This window comes from Vidua chalybeata, chromosome 6 (assembly GCF_026979565.1).
Source record: "Vidua chalybeata isolate OUT-0048 chromosome 6, bVidCha1 merged haplotype, whole genome shotgun sequence".
In the NCBI taxonomy this organism is placed as follows: Eukaryota; Metazoa; Chordata; class Aves; order Passeriformes; family Viduidae; genus Vidua; species Vidua chalybeata.
This window is the reverse complement of record NC_071535.1, coordinates 48,994,404-49,015,671: the sequence shown is the minus strand read 5'-3', so window position 1 is coordinate 49,015,671 and position 21,268 is coordinate 48,994,404. Positions and strand designations below refer to the sequence as shown.

The 21,268-nt window shown below is 42.7% G+C and overlaps 2 protein-coding genes across 7 annotated transcripts; both read right to left on the bottom strand.

Annotated features, from left to right (window-relative positions):
* Positions 1–830: 830 nt before the first annotated feature.
* Positions 831–16,758, bottom strand: SAAL1 (serum amyloid A like 1). 6 transcript variants are annotated; one of them, XR_008431409.1, is made up of 15 exons: positions 16,608–16,758; positions 16,224–16,337; positions 15,153–15,236; positions 13,418–13,497; positions 12,979–13,038; positions 12,596–12,711; positions 11,318–11,501; positions 10,970–11,052; positions 10,647–10,835; positions 9,638–9,834; positions 9,040–9,132; positions 8,350–8,446; positions 6,271–7,419; positions 5,840–5,910; positions 5,121–5,327 (listed from the first exon to the last, which is right to left on the bottom strand). XR_008431409.1 is itself a non-coding variant. In XM_053945418.1 (13 exons), exons 1-12 carry the CDS (start codon positions 16,722–16,724, stop codon positions 8,354–8,356), a joined length of 1,410 nt encoding a protein of 469 aa, XP_053801393.1. In that variant the 5' UTR covers positions 16,725–16,758; the 3' UTR covers positions 5,121–7,419; positions 8,350–8,353. The 6 variants fall into 6 exon arrangements, 2 of the variants coding, with proteins under 2 accessions (XP_053801393.1, XP_053801394.1); XR_008431410.1 differs by lacking the exon at positions 5,121–5,327 and adding an exon at positions 831–4,868 and having other exon boundaries at positions 5,840–7,419; XR_008431407.1 differs by having other exon boundaries at positions 5,840–7,419.
* Positions 16,759–17,085: 327 nt separating this feature from the next.
* On the bottom strand, positions 17,086–18,912 carry LOC128789810 (serum amyloid A protein-like). The gene is made up of 4 exons (XM_053946030.1): positions 18,648–18,912; positions 18,197–18,332; positions 17,732–17,870; positions 17,086–17,295 (listed from the first exon to the last, which is right to left on the bottom strand). The coding sequence occupies exons 1-4, from the start codon at positions 18,813–18,815 to the stop codon at positions 17,154–17,156; spliced, it is 585 nt and encodes a 194-aa protein (XP_053802005.1). The 5' UTR covers positions 18,816–18,912; the 3' UTR covers positions 17,086–17,153.
* Positions 18,913–21,268: the final 2,356 nt, after the last annotated feature.

Below are 21,268 nucleotides of genomic sequence, written 5' to 3'. Positions count from 1 at the left end.
TCACAGATTCCAGACACCCCCCCATCCACTGAAGTCCTGAAATCACACAGGAAACAGATGAGAGAGGGCAGCCTCTGGTCTAGACACTGGCCATTGACAAGCACAAACAACATAAATTAAATCACAGTCACTTTTTGCTCCAGGGATGAAAAGCAGCAATGTAAACCCATCAATTCACAGCAGCAACTTTAAACACACTGGCAACTGTAAAATGTCCAGCCTCAGAGCTGTGAAACACATCATCATTTCCAAGACTGGCAAAAGCTGTTTATCTTGCTGCGTTCTCATGACAGATATTTTTTCCTCTCTGAATTTCTTTTATCTTATTAGATTTTAGTTCCCATTATAGTTAGGACAATTTTGTATTGGGGCAAAATTAATTAGTTTGGATCAAAGTAAGGCTCCCTGAAATGTAACACTAATGAGTCTCATCTGCCTGATTAGAGAGCTTTGCTTTTAGGAACACTACGTACAAAATTTTATTTCAGAGAAATAAAACATTATAAGATTATTTAAGGTTGAAAGCATTAGCTAAATAGTAACCAGGATCGTGGATAAAAGATTAGGGTGGCAAACTGTGAGCAGACTTACAGCTGACAAGAGAATGCAAGTGTAGACCAAAAAAGGCTAATGAGGATTTGTCAAAGAGGTGCAAGGCAGAGCTCAGTGCAATTCACAACAATATATTTAGTGAACTGACACTGTGCCTCCCATCTATTCACAATTCTTTTCACCTATTCAAATCCTTGTAGGGACTAAATGGAAAAGAGTTACGGATTGGACAGTACCAATATTTAGAAAGAAAAAATGGGAAAAAAGTTAATTCTGAATGAGTCAAACTAATCTTTAATATCTGGCAAACTACATGGACAAAATATTTGCTTATTTTTGAATCTAATTTTAGTTAAGAACAAGTTGTGTTAATCAATGTTAGCTTTGATTGATGTGAGAATTACTCCAGAGAACAAAGGGGGTTAAATAGAGTGGGTATTTCTCATTTTTATTAAGCTTCTTCACCCCACCCACTTTCTCCTTCCCCATTAGTACAAACAATTAAAAAATACAATCTAGAACTAACTTCCTGAAAGACAGGGGTAAATTCACCTGAAAAACCACATGGTAAATTGAGTTACCAGGTATGTTCTGGTAAATTTGGCATAGCACACCATAAATGACATCTGCACAGCTACATGCTGGGTCATTTGTGAATGACAAACACATGACATAAGTACATGCAGTAGAATATAAGGGAACTGCCTTCCCCAAAGCCACATCTCCCTCCACAAACCTCTACAGTACAGACACAAGACTAGTAATGAAGATGTGGTGCTTGGAGAGGGCAGGTCCCAGCTGCTGGCAGAAACAGCTCAGTGTGAGAGGAGGTAGGAAGCCCACAACTGGACAAGGATATGCTTTTACACAGTGGCTGTGGCCAGAGAAACCACTGTAAATTTGAGTGTGCTCTCAAAGCCACCCAGGCAGGCGCTGAGCAGTACAACTGAACAGGCACCACCTCTGGTTGGTGGAAAACCATCCAGACCTGCTGTGGAATCACACCAAGGCACCTAGGGCTTGCACAGCTTTAGGCAGTTACAAACAAGAACTACCTGCCACAGTAGTTTTGGATAAACCAAGAGCTGAATTTGAACCTCTTCTACCTCTTTCCTCTGTTTTGATAAGGTTTCAACTCAAACACTACCACATTTAGTCAAAATTACCTTGACCTGCAACAGACAACACTGAAACCTTGACATTTTTATCCTTTCCCAACCTAACACTGTAAATCAAATTTTAAAAAACTAATTTCAAACACCCATGTGTCATCTTCTTCTGATGCCATGCATACTGCACCTGTGCATAATATTCCTCCTGCCAGCCTTCTGCATTAAGTCAATGACAACAGCAACAAAGACCACTGTGCCTGTTATTCATAAGCTTTTTGTTATCTCATGGAAGACGCAAAAGGGCCCAGAGCATGTGCGGAAAGGAAAGAACTTTGTTTAATTTAGTTATATTTACTTCTTTCAAGTCTAAGTAAACTCAGGGATCAGCAGATCAGAACTGATTAATTAAATCATGACAGCATTTCCTTTACCCTGTGTGGGCAATCACATCATGCTGTGTCACATTCAGCAGGTTCTTCCAACAAAGCACCCTCAACCTTCACACTGCAGACAATAAGTCTGCCTCCCAGGTGACACTGCAGCATTAAGAGTTCTTCTCATGCAAAAGCTGACAGTTGTGGAGTAGCACTGTGGTTATTTTCAATACTTCCATCGTGGAGGTTGACTCCAGATCTGTTGGTTAAAGTTACTGATAACGCTGCAATAAAAGATCTGGTTCTGATCTTTATGTTCATCACTGAGTGCTGGACAAGAGGGAAGCGAGCAGAATGGGCTCAAAAGCACATGTGCACGGACACACTGCTGGATGCTGTCCTCACGCACCTGCTCTGCTGTCCAGAAAGGCTGGAGAAGCAGAAAAACTGCAAGAAGTTTGCCTCTCAGAGTTACCCCTGGCTGCTCTTGCTTGTGTCCATAAGCACATGGTCTGTGCAGGAATTAGCCTGGACAACTCCAACCCCTCTCCAGAGCAGTTCAATGCCAGTATATTTTGCATCTATCTCCCATTTTCTTTTAAGAGTTGTGAGAACCTCTCCAATAAGGGAAGAAGGAATAGGAGAAATCTTCCCTTCATTTGGTCTTGGGACTTTCCCATGAGAGCAGCTCACACTACACAGTGCGAATACACTTATGTCTCTCAAAGACTTTCCTTGGACCTACACCATTTGTCACCTCATAGGCAATTTCCTGTGTTTCTTTTTTCTACTCATAAATGTTTTCTATCTACTAACCTCACAAAACCAGACTCCTCCCTTGCTCTTCCATGTCTTCTCCATTTATTTTTCTCTTTCCTATTATTCCAGCCTTTTCTGTCCACTACAGCTCTTCCTTCCTTTCAGCCATTGTTATGGCTTCATCCCAAATGACAAAATGGAGTAATTTTGCAGGTTTTTTTTATTCTCACCTAATCTGAAGTGTTTGTCCCTCTTTTCTACTCTCTTAACTTATTACATCAAAATCTTTATTAATCAGGCTAGCATAAACTCAAAATGTCTTCCCATGGTTCCTGTGTCCAGCCTTCCCACCTGACTGAGGAAACTCTCTGATGTTCAATAAGAGTTTGTGCACTACAAAGAAGTTTTAATGGAAAATAAAACTTTCTGATATCACTGGCTAATTATAATGCAGCTCTGTGGCTGTATTGCAGGGCAGGATAAAAGTGTGCACATATTTCCTGCATGTTTCAATATCCTCCTATTGACAGAAGATAGGACAACTGGTCTGCTACTCGAGGCCAGGAAATTATTTTTCTGATTTCATTGGAATCATTGACAAAAGCATTTCCTTTCTATGTAAGGTTAACAGATGGCTTGTTAAAGTTACGTCTTCTTTAAACAGAGCTGTCACCAAAAATTATATACATAACAACAAAAATAATATTGATACAAACTCACTGCAAAATTAAAATGAAGTTTGCATAGCCTAAAGCACAGAATAAATAACTGCCACTATTGCAACACAGAATACCAAGGTGCATTTGCTTTTCTAAGATTTCCTTGGAAACTGAATGAAGGGACACAAATTGGGGAAGTGTCAACATGGGACTTAAGTTACCATGGGCACAAATATGCGAGCAGTTACTGTGCCCGTGCCAGGAGCAGGCTGCAGGCTGCTGCAGACCAGGACTCTGCTTTCACATCTTGCCTCTGTCACGCTCAAGACCTATGCTAGGCAAGGTGACTCTGCCTCACCTCCATCATGATTTGGCTCCCTGATGCCTCACCCAGCCAGCATAAAACAAGGATGGAGAGTGGGTGAATTAAAAAAAGAAATTTAAAAAAAATCCAGCAATACTCATTAGCCCACCTGCTGTGGTTTTTAAGACCTCATATTCACCTTAGGCTTGTCTCATTTTCATTAGATCAGGAGAAACTGCAAAGGAAATTCAGCTTTGAAAACAGAAAATGTAATCAGTGTTAGGCTTTTGATAGGTGACTGCACACCAGCTATTCCACCTGGACAGATCTAGAATGCTAACATAATTACTGATATGCAATACCTTTCTCCTTCAACATCACACTTATTATTTATCCTCTTCATCAGGATTCTTCCACGTTTTCCCCTATTTTCCTTCTTTCTCCAGTATCTCTTCTTCATTGTTTCTCTTTCTCTACTATTGCTGTCTTCTCTTCACAGCCTCCTACCACTGTTACCTTTTCTTTGCGAACTCTTTCACAGTAGCTTTTGTATGAAATTTAGCTCCCAGACTTTACTGAGCCATCACTAAGACATGCAGCTCACATGCAATGACCTGGGAGAAAGAGAAATGGAGCCACATTGGGTTTTGCCTGCGTTCATTCATTTTCTCCACAGTAACAACTCAGAAGCAAACCCATTCTCTTACCTATATTAGATGTCAGCTCCTTGCATTATAAAACTGGGTTTCTTTTTGCAAAAGTGAATCAGGAAGGGAAACAAAAGGAGGTGTAGGAGCAGTATTTCTCACTGCAAAACCTCTGTGGATAGCTGTTGGCAATAACCTGGTTAGTTTAGCCATGCTGGTGATGTCAGGTTCGCTCAGCTCACAGCCTGTCAGCTCTGACTGAGGGGCTTCTCTCATTGCAGAGCTGAGGCACATGGCTGCCTGGGCTTGTCTTCACATGAAGGGCTTTTGGGAAGTTGTATAACATCACAGTAGACTGGTCCTTGCCCCAGGTGTAGCAGGTTCTTCCTTTCTCATTTACTTTGGCAGAGCACATGAATTTCATCATCATCGCCAACAAAATGAAAAGTAAATGGTGAGCACTGAAAAAGGACATTTAATTTTTAGGGGGAAATAAAAGGATACATTAAGGAACTGCTAAAAGATCCTGCTGTAGAAAAAAAAAGGCAAATTCTTCAGTGAAAAATAAAAGAGAGACTGCTGGTTTTGTAACTCTGAGTAGCATCCAAAATAAGGGTAGTGAGAAAGAACACAGATTTTTCCAGGCAAACAAAACTACAGTAATACCTCCATACCTTTTAATGCCAATATAATAAATTATGAAAACACTTCACTTAAAAATAAAGATTTATTATTTCTTTTGGATGCACCTTAGTTTCAATGACAGGTGTTTATACCAGGGCAGTTTCACCTTACAAAGTACTCACCACAGCACTTAGACAAAATATGAACTAAAATAGTAGTGACAGAAAATTAAGCAATCAGAGTGACATGGATATGGAAAAGCAGAGAAAAGCGGTTTTAAGGTTTCATGGTTTAATCTACGAGAAAGAACAAATTTGCATCATGAATATTAGGCAAACATTAGGATATCAGCAACCACCTCCTTGCACTGCCAAAGGAGCAGATAAAGCATTCCAATGCTACTGGTTTTTTTCCCACATCCCAAATTTCTCTGGTTTTGTGGTGCTTTGTCCCACCAGGAAAATGTTACAATGTGGGATAAAGATGCCACATGTGCATAAAAGTTGAGTCAACAGAAAGTTAGAATCCTATATTTGAATGAAATTATCATATGGATCTATTAACACTAATTTAAAATAAGGTCTTCCAGTCTGCTTTCTGCCTCAATTTTCTATGACTGCTCTCATGCCACAAGTCATATCCAGCTCTGTCCAAGCAGGATTGAATTCCTGCTGCTTTAGTTCAATGCTTCAGATACCCACTTTTGTTCAGAGCTCTGCACAGAACAGTGACAAGTACTTCTCATTTCTCCCCAAAGAAGGACATTCTGGAGTTAATCAGATCTTTGGTCTGGAAGAAAGCCACTCACCTGCTTGTAGACAGACAGATAGTCATTCTGAATCAACTGGCCTAGAGAGCTCAGTGGGTGCCAAAACAGGTCTAGGAGAGGGAATTAAAAAAATACTAAAATCAAAATGCAAACACCTCCCTGCCCCTCCCAGAAAAAGCCCAACCCCACCAAAACCCCAAACACATGCTGCTCATGAAGCACAGGCCAAGGGAGGTCCCTGCTGGCAGGATGGTGAAACACAGGTGCACCAGTTCCAAACACATCATTCACCTACCCTCACAAATAATTTCTTCCCTCTCTGAACCCCACAAACACAGCACAGTCACCTTGCATTCACTCTGGCACCAGCCTCACTCCCCAAGGCAGCACCACACCCACTGCAAAAGGCCAAGAGGGAATCCCAATCTCCAATTCACCGTGGTTATCAAGGACAAAAATTCCCAGCATACCTGAATTACCATTCTGCTGAAGCAAGGCTGACTGACCATGTCTGCAGCTCCTTCTGTTGCAGATGAGCAGGAGGATAGGACCCACCTGGGTTCCCGCATGACAGGCACCAGATATCAGTAACACGTAACAGTTCATTAGCCAACACTGGATATTGGTGTATTGAAAAGGAGGAGGAACAAAATAAAACAACAGATCCTGTCTCAGCTTTTTTTTTTCTACATTACATTACATGGCTACTGCAGAATTTCAACTACCACAAATTTCAGGAGATGCACACCAGAAATAATTCTTCACTATGGTGGAAGACACGATACAGCTGGAGACAAACTAAGCTTAAAAAATGTTTATGGGATGAGACACACATTAACTTCCAGACCATAAAAATGACTATGCAAAAAAAGCAAGAGTTAAAATAAATATTCAATGAAGGAAAACATATTTTACAGCACACAGACATTATGAAGAGGTTTGATTTTCCTCTTACAACTGACACACTTAAGAGTAACAGACATTTCCAGTGGCTCAGAAAACAAATTTAATTGACACTGGAATAAAGGAAAGCATACAGGTTTTGTTTTGTTTTTTTTTTTTAAGAAGCTTTATTACAAATCTGTAGGTTTAAGAAAATATCCCAAAACTGTCAAAGTAGTATGAAAAAATGGTGTCATCTGATTCACAGTCACCAGTTTTCTCCAATAAACACAGCATACAAAAATTGATATAAACCATGGCAATTCTTTTTGGCAAAACAAGTCAGGTATTTGCAATACCAAATTTCCCTGCTGACAACTAAGATGCTGCTGGCAGGGAAATGATTGAATTGCACTGGTTTTGAAAACTGGAATTTGGGATGGAAAGGTTATATGTACATATACACATATGGTATTTTACCACATGTCCAGGTAACTCTGGTAACACAACATGGCCCAGCACAACACTTAAGTCTGTAAAACCTGGAGAGCCAGGGAATGCACGTATGTGACATTCAATTATTCTCTGTGCTCTGGTTCCCATTTGCTTTTACATCTCAAACCTAATAAAGGACAATTGTTTTCCACTCTCATTTACAGAAACAGTGAAGTTGATGTGCTGCTGTGCTGTCTCTTCAGACTCAGAACATGTCAGTCCATTGCATGCAGACACAGGATCTAAAAATGCAATGCAGTTAAAATATCATATAGTTAAAGTTTTAGGAGATTGTACACTGAATTTCCTGCAAGTGACCTACCACCCTAACCTCCCCCATGGAAAACATGCCATTTCTCATGCCATTCTGAGATAATTCATACAAGAAATCAAGAAGGAAAGAACTGATATGTTACACTTCTACACTGAAGCACAGACTGCTGCAAAAAAAACCAAAGGTCTGCAAGTATACCAGGGATTGAATCCAAAGCTGCCCTGCAACTCTTAACTGTGGGTAGTTACCTGCAATGGCTGGAAGCTGCAGCACAGACCATTGGTAACAATATTCTCAAATCCTTGAACTGCACAGAACTGAGACACCACAACTCAGAGCTGCAGTGAAGATGAGGCCTCAGTAGAAGTGTGAAGATTTGAAAGGAGCAGAATGAAAAGTTTCTGTTACAAGGTATTGATATAATCTAAAAAAATCCCCAAACAACTCAATAATTTAATTGTTTTCATCAGATGCTTGAAGGGGATTTCTATGAAGCAATCCTCCTTTTGCCAACAGCAACTTGAAAGAAACCAGCACCATGTTGAAGAACTACTCAGTGCATTTCATTCATTTTGTTGTTTCAACTTCAGTTGAAAAGCACAGAATTGAGAGTTATTCAAAGAAAACTACTCTGCAGGAGAGCAATTAGAAATCAACAGTCTCTCGTTACCAGAGCAAACAGGATGGAAGATGCAGAAGTGATTTACAGTCATTTCTTTCCCCTTGCAGACCAGGTTAACCCTAGGTTAATCAGGGCTACCCAGAACATTTCTTAAAAGTCACCTGCTGGTAAAGAGGTTGACTCATACTCCTGCATTTACTGAAAACTTGATTTCTGAAATGCTGTAATGAAACAGTCAAAAATCTTCATTCCAAAGAAGGAAAATATTTAATTTACATTCTTAGGTGTGAGCCTTCAGGCTTGGGAAACATTTTTCTAGATTGTCAGCAAGTGTCTGATCAGCCTCACGCAGGACTTCAAGGAAACTCTCCACCTGGAAATAAAAAAACACACACAAGGAGAAAAAATAAAAAACAAAACCAAGTTGCATGGAACACAGAATTCTTATACTGGCACAGAGGCTCTTTCTACTTCTGTACCTTCCAAATAAGAGCAGCCAGCAGCAGCCACTGCAATTAATAATAGAAAATGCTCTACAGTAGCTACCTTCCTCCTAAATATCACAATTCCAGTTGGTCTAAATTTTGAAATGGTACCACCTTCCTCAAACCCTTATTTTCTTGTTTAAAAGAAACACAGAAACTTTGCTCACCCAGACAGAAGCTCCCTATGAAAAATCTTAGAATACTTATTTTATAAAAATATATAGGACAACTTTTCAGCTAGGATAAATTTTCAGACATCCACTCACATCAGCACAGTTTGGCCCTGGCATCAGCTGATGATCTCAGCAATGCTCTGGCTGAAGTGAGGCAGAGCAGACAGAGGGGGTAAGACTATCTGGCACTGGATGGTGTTTTACCTGTGCCTGAGCAATTCTGCCCTGTTTGTGTATCAGATTTGGAAAGGTCCTGCCACCTAAGGAGCACTTTTTCAGCTGTGTCACAGACCTTGTCACATACTCACCGAAGCAGAATACAGAGGTAAGAGGTTCTGAAAAGCACATGAACATGTCTGTTCATTCAGGTGTCCTTGGTGCAGTCCTTCTAAGGTATTCTCCTGGAAAATCAGAAATACAACCAGCATATCATGAACAGTTGTTGAAAGAACAATAAAACAGTGCACAGCATCCACAGAATGTATTTTGTTCTTATCAGTGGGTAAAACAACCAGAACTTACAGATCTCAGAGAAAGCCAGACACAGCTGAGGCCAAAAGGTGTGAAAGCTCACACATCACAAGTCTCTTAACCTGAATGCTTCCACAATTAAAAGGATCCAGCTGAGAAGGTGAGATTATATATTTCCTTTTCCTAAATAAACTGACTTTCATTCAAAAGAAAGGGCAACATATATATACAGAATTTATCATACAGAATCTTGGCACACCCCTCAGAAAACCTTTGTCCCTCCCATCTCCCACACATGTTGCTACTTCTGGTTCAGTCTCTAATGAATTCCCAGTAAGCAACTGCACTTGCACAGAAAAATGTCCACATTAATATTAAATACATTTCTCTTACCTACCCTGCAGAAATCCCTACTATAATTTTGTTTATTCTTACCTTGGTTAGTTCTTGAAGCATATTGGAAAGCAATTCACAGCAAATATCCTTCAAAATTTTTAAATGGAAATCTTCCTCATTTACATCAGTCCTTCCAGTCTCCTCTTGCTCAGACTCCTTGGAGTTATCAACAGCTCTCTTCCCACAGCCCTCCATGTATTGTAAAATACGAATCAAGCTCCCAATCAGTGGCATATCTTAACACAAAGTAACAAGAACAGTGAACTTTAACACTGAAAATTCTTGTCCATCGTTTCAAGGCATTAGAATTTTGAAACACACCATCAGATTTTTACACAAAAGCTATAGGGATGTATATTCTGATAGTGTTGTGTTTTGTTACTCAAAGACAGTTTTGAAAAAGCAAGTGGAAATGTAGTAGAAAACCCAAATAATTTTTCTTGCAAGCTGACCTGTATCTATAAAAACTATATGCCAGTGTAAGGAGCATGAGGAGGAAACTGTCTTTAGAAGTATGCAGTGAGGGCAGTATGTTAAATTTGCATCCAGATAATCCTATCTGACAAACCAAACTGCACAGCATCTTTCTGCTGCAGATGACCCTGACTCACATTCTCAAGACAGGCTTTTAATTCTGAAGACTCTTCCATGGATTGAAAAGTAAGAAATGATAGAGGGATTTAAGTAAGTGCAGAATCTCCCCCTACTAAAAAAAAAAATTACTGCATAAAAATATATGTTGTATATATTATGTATAAAATAACAATGTAATAATATATTACTATAAATTAGAAAAAATAAATTCTGAAATTTTCACTAGTTTACCCAATGGAGAAGACTGAGCAGAAATCTGTAGATTCTGGTATTGTAAATTCTCAGAATTTACAGCCCACCTAGTAACTGAACTTTGGGCTAGCTGTGATTCTGAGTAACCAGGGAAGAGTCTTACTGTATGCAATGTCACTGAATTGAACCACCTTCCACAACCACATAAAGCCAATTGTGAATATTAACTTTAAAAAAAAAAATAGAAAAAAGCAGAACTTGCTTTTCCTCATCCTGGTGTACTCCTGCTCTGTCTGTGAAGCAAACATAGCAGACAGCACGGACAAAATAGAGGCCAGCACAGTCTTCTGCTCCTGCACAATGATCGGTGGATCATCTGGCTGGCAAAGCTCCTGGCAAACGAGGTCATAAAGCAAACTCCAAGTCTCTTTTCCTCCATCAGGAGCCTGCACTTGAGAAAGAAAGAGGACCCACCAACCCAACAAATTTATTCCAGGTATGTGAATTCTCCCCAATAAATACGTGGTGATCCAGAAGTTATGGCCTCTCTTGGCCCCCTCACACACAGCAATTCCAGTTTCTTACCAATAGCCTGGATACCCTCATCCACTGTGGTCAGGAGCTGCAGGATATGCATATAAACATCCAGTCCTTCTGGGTTATCTGATCTACACAGAACAAATACCAAAAAGACATATTAAAGTGCTGCTTACTGAGCTTATGTTCTGTGTTTTGGTCACAGAAAAGCCCATCAGCAGTCGCTGCCATTCCTTTTGCAAACAAACAAGTTGACTCATATCAAACCATAAGTCTAGGAAAACATATCCCAGTGATTGTCAAACTGTGCCACTAAAAGCAAGATATTTGGGCACAGGCCTTATAAGGTTATGAGGAATCTTCCCAGCCATGAAATCAAAAAGAAATCTCCCATACCGGACTTGCTTGGCTGCTTCAAGTATACAAGGCACAATCTTAAAGTCTGGAAGTTCTTCAGGAGAATCATCTACAGATGGTCCCACAGAGTGACAAGTGCCATTTTTGATCCAGTTTAACATAAGCTCTTCATCCAGATCAAAGAGTTTGTCCACCACTTCACCCACTTTCACCAGCAATTCAACTGCACAAGAGAGAATGTTATTTTTATTTCAACAAGACTGAAAATGAAGAGCAAAAATTAGTTCACAAAATGCTGGTATATACAAGTACTTGGAGTAAATTCAGGACTGAAATAAATTCACTTTCCCTGTGACCCACTACTGGTTGCTATGTTTAATTCCTTCATGTGGCATAGACCAGATAAAGAGTTTGATACATAGGGGTTGTTAGAAAGCCCACTGACACCTTCTACCTTGTCTTGCCACATGTGAAGCAGTAACTTTATTCTGCAAAGAGATGCCATGTTCCTGAAAAGTCCTCACTTCTGCCTCTGAAGTAAAATTTTTCAAGATTTGTTCCTAGATATGCAGTTTTATGCTAATCATCCACCTGCCAATCTGCCATTTTACTTAAACAGATCTGTTATTTCAATTGGATGGAGCAGGATTTCTGAGAATTGGCATTTAAAATTTTGATAAAAAAATTGAAAAAGCTGTATTATTAGGATTCTTGACAAATGACAACTGCTGTTACAGCTGAGTTGGATGTTAAACACAAATGCTATTCAAAATACTTCCATTTTTAGGTGGTTACTGTGGTTTTTGCTAAATTAGTACTAAGAGGTATTTGTGTAGCACTGTCTGCATACCTAAAGCCTGCACAGCATTCAGCAGATTGCCAGAGTAACTGAACCATTCCTCGAGTTCACATTCCACAGATACAGTAGCTTTAAAAATAGAAAATCCATATCTGACTTGAAAAAAATTAATTAAATGATGTCTTGTTTCAAGGTTCAAAAATGACATATGTCATTCTGAATGAAGACTGAATGAAGACTATGCCCTTTCTTTTATTCTGGCAAATAACAACTTCTTAAATTTAAATATATTTTTATACTCCCCCCAGAGGTTTCTTCTTCCTCTATGAGTGCTTTTATATATATTTATAAACCTGCAAAGGCAGGGCAAGTTTGTTTTGGTGTCCTTTAAACTCACTAGGTTTCCTTTATTTTAAAGAAATTAACCCAACTGAAAATATTTGTCTTTGAAATTGCAAACTTTGGTTATTTTTCTTCTGCAAACACCCACTAAATCCCAGCTTGTTTTGGCAACTTACCATTTGTAGAGCTGGACATGATAAAGCAAACACAGTCATACACAGAAGGGTTTTCTCGGATCCTCTCCACCCAGACACTGGCCACCTCAGGCTGGGAGAGGCAAGTTAACAACAACCTAGGCAAGAATTCCCCATTTAACAAATTAGAAGCCAGTTCACTCCTTTTAGCTGTACAAGTGTAAATCCAAAATAATGACAGTGGAAACAGAAATGGGAATCTAACTCACAGCAAAGTGATTCCACAACAATGCAGAAACAATAAAAGGAAAGGATGAGAGGATAATAAAATAGTGAGCCCACTTGTCAGTTTTCTCCCCAGGCCTCAGAGCATAGCAGAACTACATGTTACTGCTAATGATGCATTAATTTCTGAGATGTCCTACCTGCTTGTTTCCAGAAGAGTTGGGGAATCTGAATCACACAAACGTTGCAGTAACACTTGGCTTTAAGAAGAAAATGCAAGGGAAAAAAAGTTAATAAAATCCATCTTTATTTTTAAAAAAGGTATAAAAATATTAATTTCATAACTGCAGCCATGTTCTGAGATAAAAGCCAGCTTTTCCTAACTGTGCATGCACTTCCAGTGTCTCAAGACCACCAAACTTAAAAACTAACTTGAGTGGTGATTAAAAATCCACAAAAATAGTGGTGTATGTCCTTTCTTCCTTTCCTGAGCACCTCCCACAGAAACATGGCCAGCCAAAAGTTACGAATGAAGATGAGGCTGGGTAGGCAAGCTTAGATCCTCCTCTAACATGAATTTCCTAATTGTGAGTCCAGACAAGCATTACCTGTTCATGTACAAAGCACACGGATACTTACCCAAGATTCTCATCTTTGCTAATGGACATGCAGATATCCTGGAAACAGGCCATATTCCCTAATATTCCCACACAGATTTCCTGGAAAGTCAAAACACAGTATAATGAGATAACTGCATCTACAATTTCACTTCCAGAGCCATAAGACAAAAGTAAGAGAGGTTCAAAGATGTTTTCCAGTTTGACTTCCAAGCTTGTATGACTTTCTGATTTCATGACAAAAATAGAAATTTTTCCACAGATTCCATACAGATTTTTCTGTTCTATCAGACTAGCCTAAAATACATTCAGGTATTATGCAGATATTTAGGTGTTCCATAAAAGCAAATGTATCTTGAAATCAGCTCTGCTCACATATTCTTTGTATACTGTTTTGAAGCTAATTTGACAGCCCTGTTATTAAAGCAAAAAGGAGTCCTAAAATAAAAATATCACTACATAAACATGACCCTCACTGATACTCTTTTGCTCACAAAAGAAAGGGATCTTAATACAAGCTTCCAGCAAAGCCCATTTTCTGATTAAAGATACCTAAAATAAAACAAAATAAAATAAAACCCCAAAGCAGTGCATCCCATTAGGATATTCATGCCAAGGTAATCATTAAGAGAATGCACACTTGGGTAAAGGGGACCATGAGAGCTCTGAAACACCTGCAGGTGACTGGTGCTAAAACAAAGTGAGTCATTAGTTTGCAGCAAGTCAAAGTCAGAAATCAACTCTCTCCACTAAAATTGTATTCTTAATTATGAACATGCTATAACCTCTGCTAAATTACAGCAGGCACTCCAGCAAACACTGTTTCATGATAGTAGCTGTGACAGCCAATTTGTACTCACTTGCAAATATGCGTTGTACTTTCCAAAGACAAAGTACTAAACTTTCAAAGCTCTATTTGTCTCTACTGATCTCCTGGAGTAAAGTATCTGGAAACTTCTGAGAAAGAGGATTTACATCAACCCTGAATACCTTTGAAAATCCTATCTTGAGACTTGCAGTGCACTGTGTAGCACAAGCTAGAAATCAGTGACATCAAAACAAGTGGAAAATTTAAAAAAAACCTGAAGTATTGGTGCCTTAACAATTCCAAATATTACTTTTTGTAATCTTTTTGTGTTTATTTCTCATTATCTTGTTCTGATTTGATTGGTAATAAATTAATTTCCCCAAGTGGAGTCTGTTTTGCCCATGACAAATCACAGAAACTGGTGAGTGACCTCTCCCTGCCCTTATCTTGACCCATGAGCCTTTTGTTGTATTTTCTCTCCCCTGTCCAGCTGAGGAGGGGAGTGACAGAGCAGCTTTGGTGGGCACCTGGCCTCCAGCCAGCGTCAAACCACCACACTTCTGCAGGTCTGACTTAACAAATTCATGACCATTTCTGTTCAGTCATCATGAAACAAGTCAAAAGGAAAAAAAAAAAGGCCAGACTGCTGGGTTTTATAACAGGTCTTAATAACTGTTTGATAAAATCAGTCCTTCATCAGTGTATCTAGATGAGGATGTGTGAGCAGAGATGCACCAGCTTCAGCATTACCAAAATTCTTACTGATTAGACCATGTTAAAAACAGAGTGAAAAAGCATTCAAAATTTTCATTTTGTGTTTTCTCCTGGTTCCCCTTATACATTACACGTGCAGTGGGAAAAGGGAGATAAATGTAAATGAATGTACAGAGCAGTACAGAATGTACTGTTGCTGTTAACACAGGAGAGCTTTTTGACAGCGTATACTTACAGTTAGGCGAGGGCATTTGGACTTGGCAAAAACTCCCATGAATATATCGGGGGCGTTGAACTCCTGAAGAAATAAAGCAACATCCTGTGGAGAAAGTGAATGGAGAAGTAAATGGACCTCTCCATTTTCCAAATGCAAAACCAAACGTGTTCCCACAGCACAAGGACTGAATCAAAGAGATGACAAACTCACTACAAGGAATTTGTTATTTGCTGACAGTTAATACCAATAATCCTTGTTTTCCAATGAGAGAAGGACAGCAAGTCCCTCTGGTGATTCAGTATACCAGTGATTTGCTGTAGAATGAGCCAAAAAGTCACATTTGCAAGAAAATGCAAATTGCTCCCTATCGCCACAGAAACAGACACTCAACCAGAATTTAAGTTTTAAGTTTTAAGGCACGACATCACCATGACATATAAAAAAGAAGCAAGTGAAGAGATTGCCATTAGCATTTGATCGGAACACACAAGAGGAAATCTCTTCCTCGTTTTACCACATTAAAACACAAGATTAGTTGTCTATTTGGGAGTAAAAGATCCATGTTCCATGTTTACTTAAAAAATCTGAACAACAAGGTAGGGAATAAAATAATACTTAAACTAATATATATATCTCTCTCAAGAATTTGTTCCAGCATTTGAGAGTGCTGAGAAATACACTAAGTGTTACATTGACACTGCAAGTAGGCAGCTAAACTTTGAAAGGCTGTTTATCTATCAGAGAAAGCTATGCTTACCATCAGGACATATGACAATTGCTAGAGGAAAATATGCCTGTTTAGAGATGGCATCAATACTATCTATCCCCATAATCCAAGTGCTGAAGGCACAGGCTGTGCACCCGAGTTAATTCCAGCTGCTGTCCTGATCCAGCGCAGGTTCCGTGGTGAGGCTGCTTGGTGCCGCCCCAGCCCAGCTGTCCTGCCTCACCCTGCCCACCACACCCGGGCGTGAGCAGCAGCACCAGAACGAGCGAGCTGGCTGATTCCCTGCCTTCTCCCACTGCCAGCACCATTCTGACGGGACACTCGGGGCAGACGCGCCCCGAGGTGCCGCACAAGGCTCCTACCTCGTCCATCGACATGTCCCACACCTTGCAAATGTCATTCTCCATCTCCTCGTCCAGCTCCGTCCGGGCTCCCTCGGGGTTGGCGGCGGGATCCGGCTCCGCGGGGGCGATCACCTGGGACACAGCATGGAGGGGGGAGAACGATCCGGCTGAACCCCCAGCATCACCCGGCAGCCGCTGGGTCCCCTCTGGGTCCCCAGGTGTTTTCCCATCATGTCCCCGCCCGGCCCCCGGATATGTGCCTTGTGAATCCCAGCTGTGTCCCCGGGTTTGTCCCCGCTGGTTCCCGGGTGTCCCCCCCGGCCCTGGCAAAGATCGCGTCGCACCAACGCGGCGCTGACCGACGCCGGGCCCGCCGCCCGCTCCCTCCTGGCGGCCGCGCACCTCGATGAGGCGGGTGAGGACGCTGAAGAGCCAGTGCTTGCTGTACACCGTGTTCCCCACCGCGTCCCCCTCCTCCTCCTCCGCATCATTGCACGGCGGCGACGGGTTGCGGTCCATGGTGGCCCCACAGCCGTGCGGGGGCAGCGAGGTGGCGGCGCGGCCGGAGCGGCGCACGGGGCCCCACAGCGCCCCCTGCCCACCGGCGGCCACTGTCGCCTCCCGCGCCCGGGCCTGCGCCGGGATCGCGCCGGGACCGTGCCAGGATCGCGCTGGGATCGCACCGGGACCGTGACAGGATAGTGCCGGCACACGCCCGCCCAGGGCCGCCCCTCGGCAGGGAGCGGCACCCGCGCTCCCGGAGCACCCGCGGGTCCCAAGGGGGGACCCTTTGGCAGCGCCCGTGATGTCCTGACACCGACACCGCCGCCCCTGCCCCGCAGTCCCGCGCCTCGGGAGGATGGATACTCGCAGCGAAGGGAACAGTTCTCAGGAGGATTCCTTTATTGGGCTGTACAAAGGGAGGTGTGACAGGAGCGGAGTACAGCGCTAGTACTTGCTGGGCAGCCCCTTAGGCCGGTAGCGGTTCGGGTCCCCACCGCTCCGGCCCCACGCGTTCGCCTCCTGGTCCAGCCGGGTGTCCTCAGCGCCTCTGCCGCTCACGCCGCTCTGCCAGTTCTCCCGGGCGTCGCTGTGGGGAAGGAGAAAAGGCCACCTGAACAGACTGCATCTAACTCAGCCTTGTGCTGGGTCCCTCACTCATGTGAAACTGCTTTTTAAGGCTTCTAAAGGTGAGATGCAAGCACATGCTCGGCCTTTGTCTCTCAGAGCCCGCGGTGGAACCCATATCTGTTATGTTGGGAAATGAACCAGCAATGAAGGAGAGTTCCTTATCAGAAATGCAGAGAGAGGAATCTGCCTTCTTGGGAGGACAAGGAGAAAGGCTCGCACTCAAGTGGTACCATTCCTATAGAGACCAGCTGTCCAGCTGGGAACTACTTCCCCTCCCCTCTGCTGTCCTTCTAGGTACAAAGCTGAGTACAAGTCAAAAAGGACCTCACTCCAGCTGGAATGCCTGGATCCCTAATAACAAGTTAACTGTTAACAAGCCAAGCACACTCCATTACCTGATCACTCTTGCTGCCCAAGCACCACCAGGTCCTCTCCGGGCAGCATCATAATTCCCACGGGCATGAAAATACTTGTCGGCACCTTTGTAATTTGCCTCACGCATGTCCTTGTATGCTCTGAACATATCATGCGCCCCTGAAGAAGGCAGAGAAATGGAGATGAGGTTGACTTGAAAGAGTTGCACCAGAAATAGTTCAGTACCATGTCAGTCAGGAGCTGAAAGGCCCAAGGAGCAGAAACAGAGTAAGGCACTGCTCCACATCAGCCTTTGCACAGGTCTGTGCCCACAGAAAGCACCTCTGGGGGCTGATCAAGGCCCCCAAGGTCCTGCAGCAGAAACCGGGGGTCTTTAACATGGAGCTGTGGATTTCCCAGCTCTGAGGGCTGCACCATTCACTGCTGGTAACCTATGCTTGGGGAGGGGGTTCCTGAGGGAAGGGCCCCTGGTAACAGCAGCTTACCTCGCGCTGCATCCCAGACAAATTGTCTAGCTCGGATTATTCCTTCAACTATCCTTGGTCTGTCAGCACTTGCACACAGAACGGTGGAGAGCAACGCGATGCAGACCCAGAGCCTCATGGTTCCTGGCCAGGGGAGCTGGGAGACAGTGAGAGAGATGAGCAGTTCTGGAGCACCACTGAGAACCCACTACACCCCCAGCTGTGCCTGGGCTGCTGCCCCCGTGCTGAGGGCTCGCCCAGAACCCTCTTCTTCCCCTGAAGGAGTGATGACCTCTGTGCAACCACAAGCTCCACAACAAAAGCATGTGCACATGAGAAACCTGCATTTTAGCACTCCCTGGTACTTCTGTCATGAGTACAAAGAAGCCCCACATGCTAAAGCATTGGTTCTGCTCCCAAAATACCAGCTCAAAACACTGCACACAGCTCACCAATTCAGAATGTCACTCACCCCTGCAGAATGGCAAAGCCAAAGGAGCTGGAGACCGTCTCGTGTGCTCTCAGATTCAGAGAGGGTATTTATAAGCAATTCAAACCCCTTAAACCCCTCAAAAGAGGAAACTGGAAAGGATACCCATGGCTGGGAAATCCCCACCAGCACTCCCAACACAGAAATCATTACTGGAAACCTGTCCTTGTCCTTACTGAAAGTTCATAACTCCTGTTATGCAATCTTTTAGAGAGTATATGGCACTTCTTCAGCTGCCCTTGGGACTATTTACTCCTCATAACAACCAGATGGACAAACTGCCTTAAAGGCTGAAGAATTCCATGTGCTTGAAGTGTTACTGCTGTCTTAAGGGTGATACTTTTGTTTGGATCTTGGACTGAATAGAGCTCAGAGGGGAAGCTGCCTGTCTGTCTTCACATGGAAAAACAAGGTCAGGTCTGTGTCTGTGCACAAGGAACTGTGAGCTGCAGAAGGGCTGCAGGAACTGCTAAGTGGAATTGTCAGATGAATCCCAGAGTTAATGAAATGGAAAATGTGAAGTGTTGCTCTTAACTCCATTGCAAAGCAAAGCACATACACCTACATCCCTGCTGATCATGCTCTAACATAGCACAGACACACAGACTGTCAAGAGGCTTTGAATGGTTCATTTTGCCCTGGCTTGCTCTCAAAGGCCCCTCTCGAGGGTCTCCAGCCACCCTGCTGCAACAGCACCTCTGTGGGGCTCAGGTGGAATGTTTTGGACACAGCAGTAAACATTTTACTTAAGGGGAAATTCAGATCCATACAGCCACAATTCTGCTAGATTTTAAATCACCTGTCTGGCCCTATTGGCATGGTTCACTGTTTAAGTACCCACAGTGCTCTCCCTGCTTAAAGCCTGCTCACTTCCCTTGGTTAACAACTTGACACAACCCTTTCCCCTGCAGAAAACTCCAGGGTTGAGTGCAGTTGCACTGGAGAGTGAGTATGCAGGAAGTGCCCCCATTGTGTGTGGCCTTGTACATTATTTGGCAAGTCTAGGAGAGCTCTTCAGGTTCCCCTCGGAAGAGTTAAGGGTAGCTGCCCCACTCACAACTCTGCTACTGTAAACAATTCGCTCCTGGAGCTGCAGGGCAGAGCATGAGTTGAAAGAGGTACAATAAAGCTAATAAAGTGGCAACGGTAACTTCCTTGGGCATCACTGAACTTCAAAAAAATTAGCTAAAGGGGAGAGGAGACATTTTCCATAGGCTGGAGCAGCAGGACAGATACTCTGTAGTGGGATGTATCTCAGAATGAAGCACTTTGCAACAAGAATCTAAACCCTAACCCAATGGACAAAGCAAAAGCAGGGAGCAGACCCAGATTTTTGCCCCCTGGCACTCCTGAACCTGATACTTCACAGTGTAACAGCTCAGCTACTGCAGGGACTAGTGTGCTGTGTTTTGCTGCAACCCTGTTCACATCCTGATACCTACATCCTTGCAGTACATGGCAGCTCAAGTGCCTTCTCTGCTGGCTGCAAGTAGCCCTGTCCGTCAACTTTTTGGTTTTTAAAAAACAAGGAAAATTACTCCTTGTAAGCTGGGGTACAGGCATGTGGCACTTTGCCCAGGGACTTAGAACAAAGCATTGCCTTCAAAACTGACCTAAGGAACCTTTTCCCTACAAGAGCTCACACAGTCTGGACCATAGAGGGTATTTTGAGTCTTACACTGTTTCACATTCTCTCCAAACCAACATTTCTGCAAACCATGAGGACAATTGCAAGAAAGCAGGTGCTTTGGAACATCTCTTTAGAGTTGTTCTCTTAAAACAATTCTTTAGAACATCTCAGAGTGCATCCCCTGGTGTCCAGCAAGGAGGACAGCAGCAGTGACAACAATGCTGGAGCTGTGACAAAGCTGCAGCTTGGGGCTCCAGCAGGGAACAGCCTGAGCCCTGCTTTCCCGTATCCTCTTGTCCTGCACTTCAGGTCATGACCCTTGGCTCACAGAAATGAGCTGCAGCCAACACTGCTGCTTTCACAACAGAAAAAGGCAAAGCTGCCTCTGAGCGTGGAGGAGGGTTTGAACAGAGCATTTCTTCCTGGCCTAGCAATAAACCTCGGCAGCACGTACACACTGGGAAACACAACACATTGAGGGGCCTGGAGAGCATCTATTGGTTTGTACATTCTGATGCAGTTAAGATAAAGAGCAACCCCATGCTGGTTGCACTGTAACTGTAAATATCTATGAATGCAAACTATGTTCCACAAACTTTCCACAATTTTGCAATCTAAGAAAGTCAGACTGAGAAAGGGGATGAGGTGAATTCCCAGCTTAGGCACAATAATATCTGCAGTAATTTCTTAACCTGGGAAAGAACAGTACCTTATTTATGTTTACATGTGCAATAATTCATTTCAGGAGTTTTGCCAAGTATTGAATATACACTACCAGTGACCTTGGGCTTATAGACATGGAGAATGAATGGAAACTTGCCTCCTTTCAAGAAGCAGAATGAAAATGCAGGTATGTATCTAAGTAAAAATGATTTACCCATAGGTTTCTAATACTGAAATAATGTATGATACTTTTTTCTTTGATAAAAAGAAAATACCACCACCAGTTTCTATTTAAAGCTGCTCCAAAGCC

Coding starts and splice junctions, on each gene's coding strand:
- SAAL1 (XM_053945418.1), bottom strand. CDS start 16,724: ATGGACCGCAACCCGTCGCCGCCGTGCAATGATGCGGAGGAGGAGGAG. Junction 13,039..13,417: donor AGCAAAGATGAGAATCTTGG/GTAAGTATCCGT, acceptor TTCTTCTTAAAG/CCAAGTGTTACTGCAACGTT. Junction 8,447..9,039: donor TACCTCTGTATTCTGCTTCG/GTGAGTATGTGA, acceptor TTTTATTTCCAG/GTGGAGAGTTTCCTTGAAGT.
- LOC128789810 (XM_053946030.1), bottom strand. CDS start 18,815: ATGATTTCTGTGTTGGGAGTGCTGGTGGGGATTTCCCAGCCATGGGTA. Junction 18,333..18,647: donor GGCTTTGCCATTCTGCAGGG/GTGAGTGACATT, acceptor ACTGTCTCCCAG/CTCCCCTGGCCAGGAACCAT. Junction 17,871..18,196: donor TGTCTGGGATGCAGCGCGAG/GTAAGCTGCTGT, acceptor TGCCTTCTTCAG/GGGCGCATGATATGTTCAGA.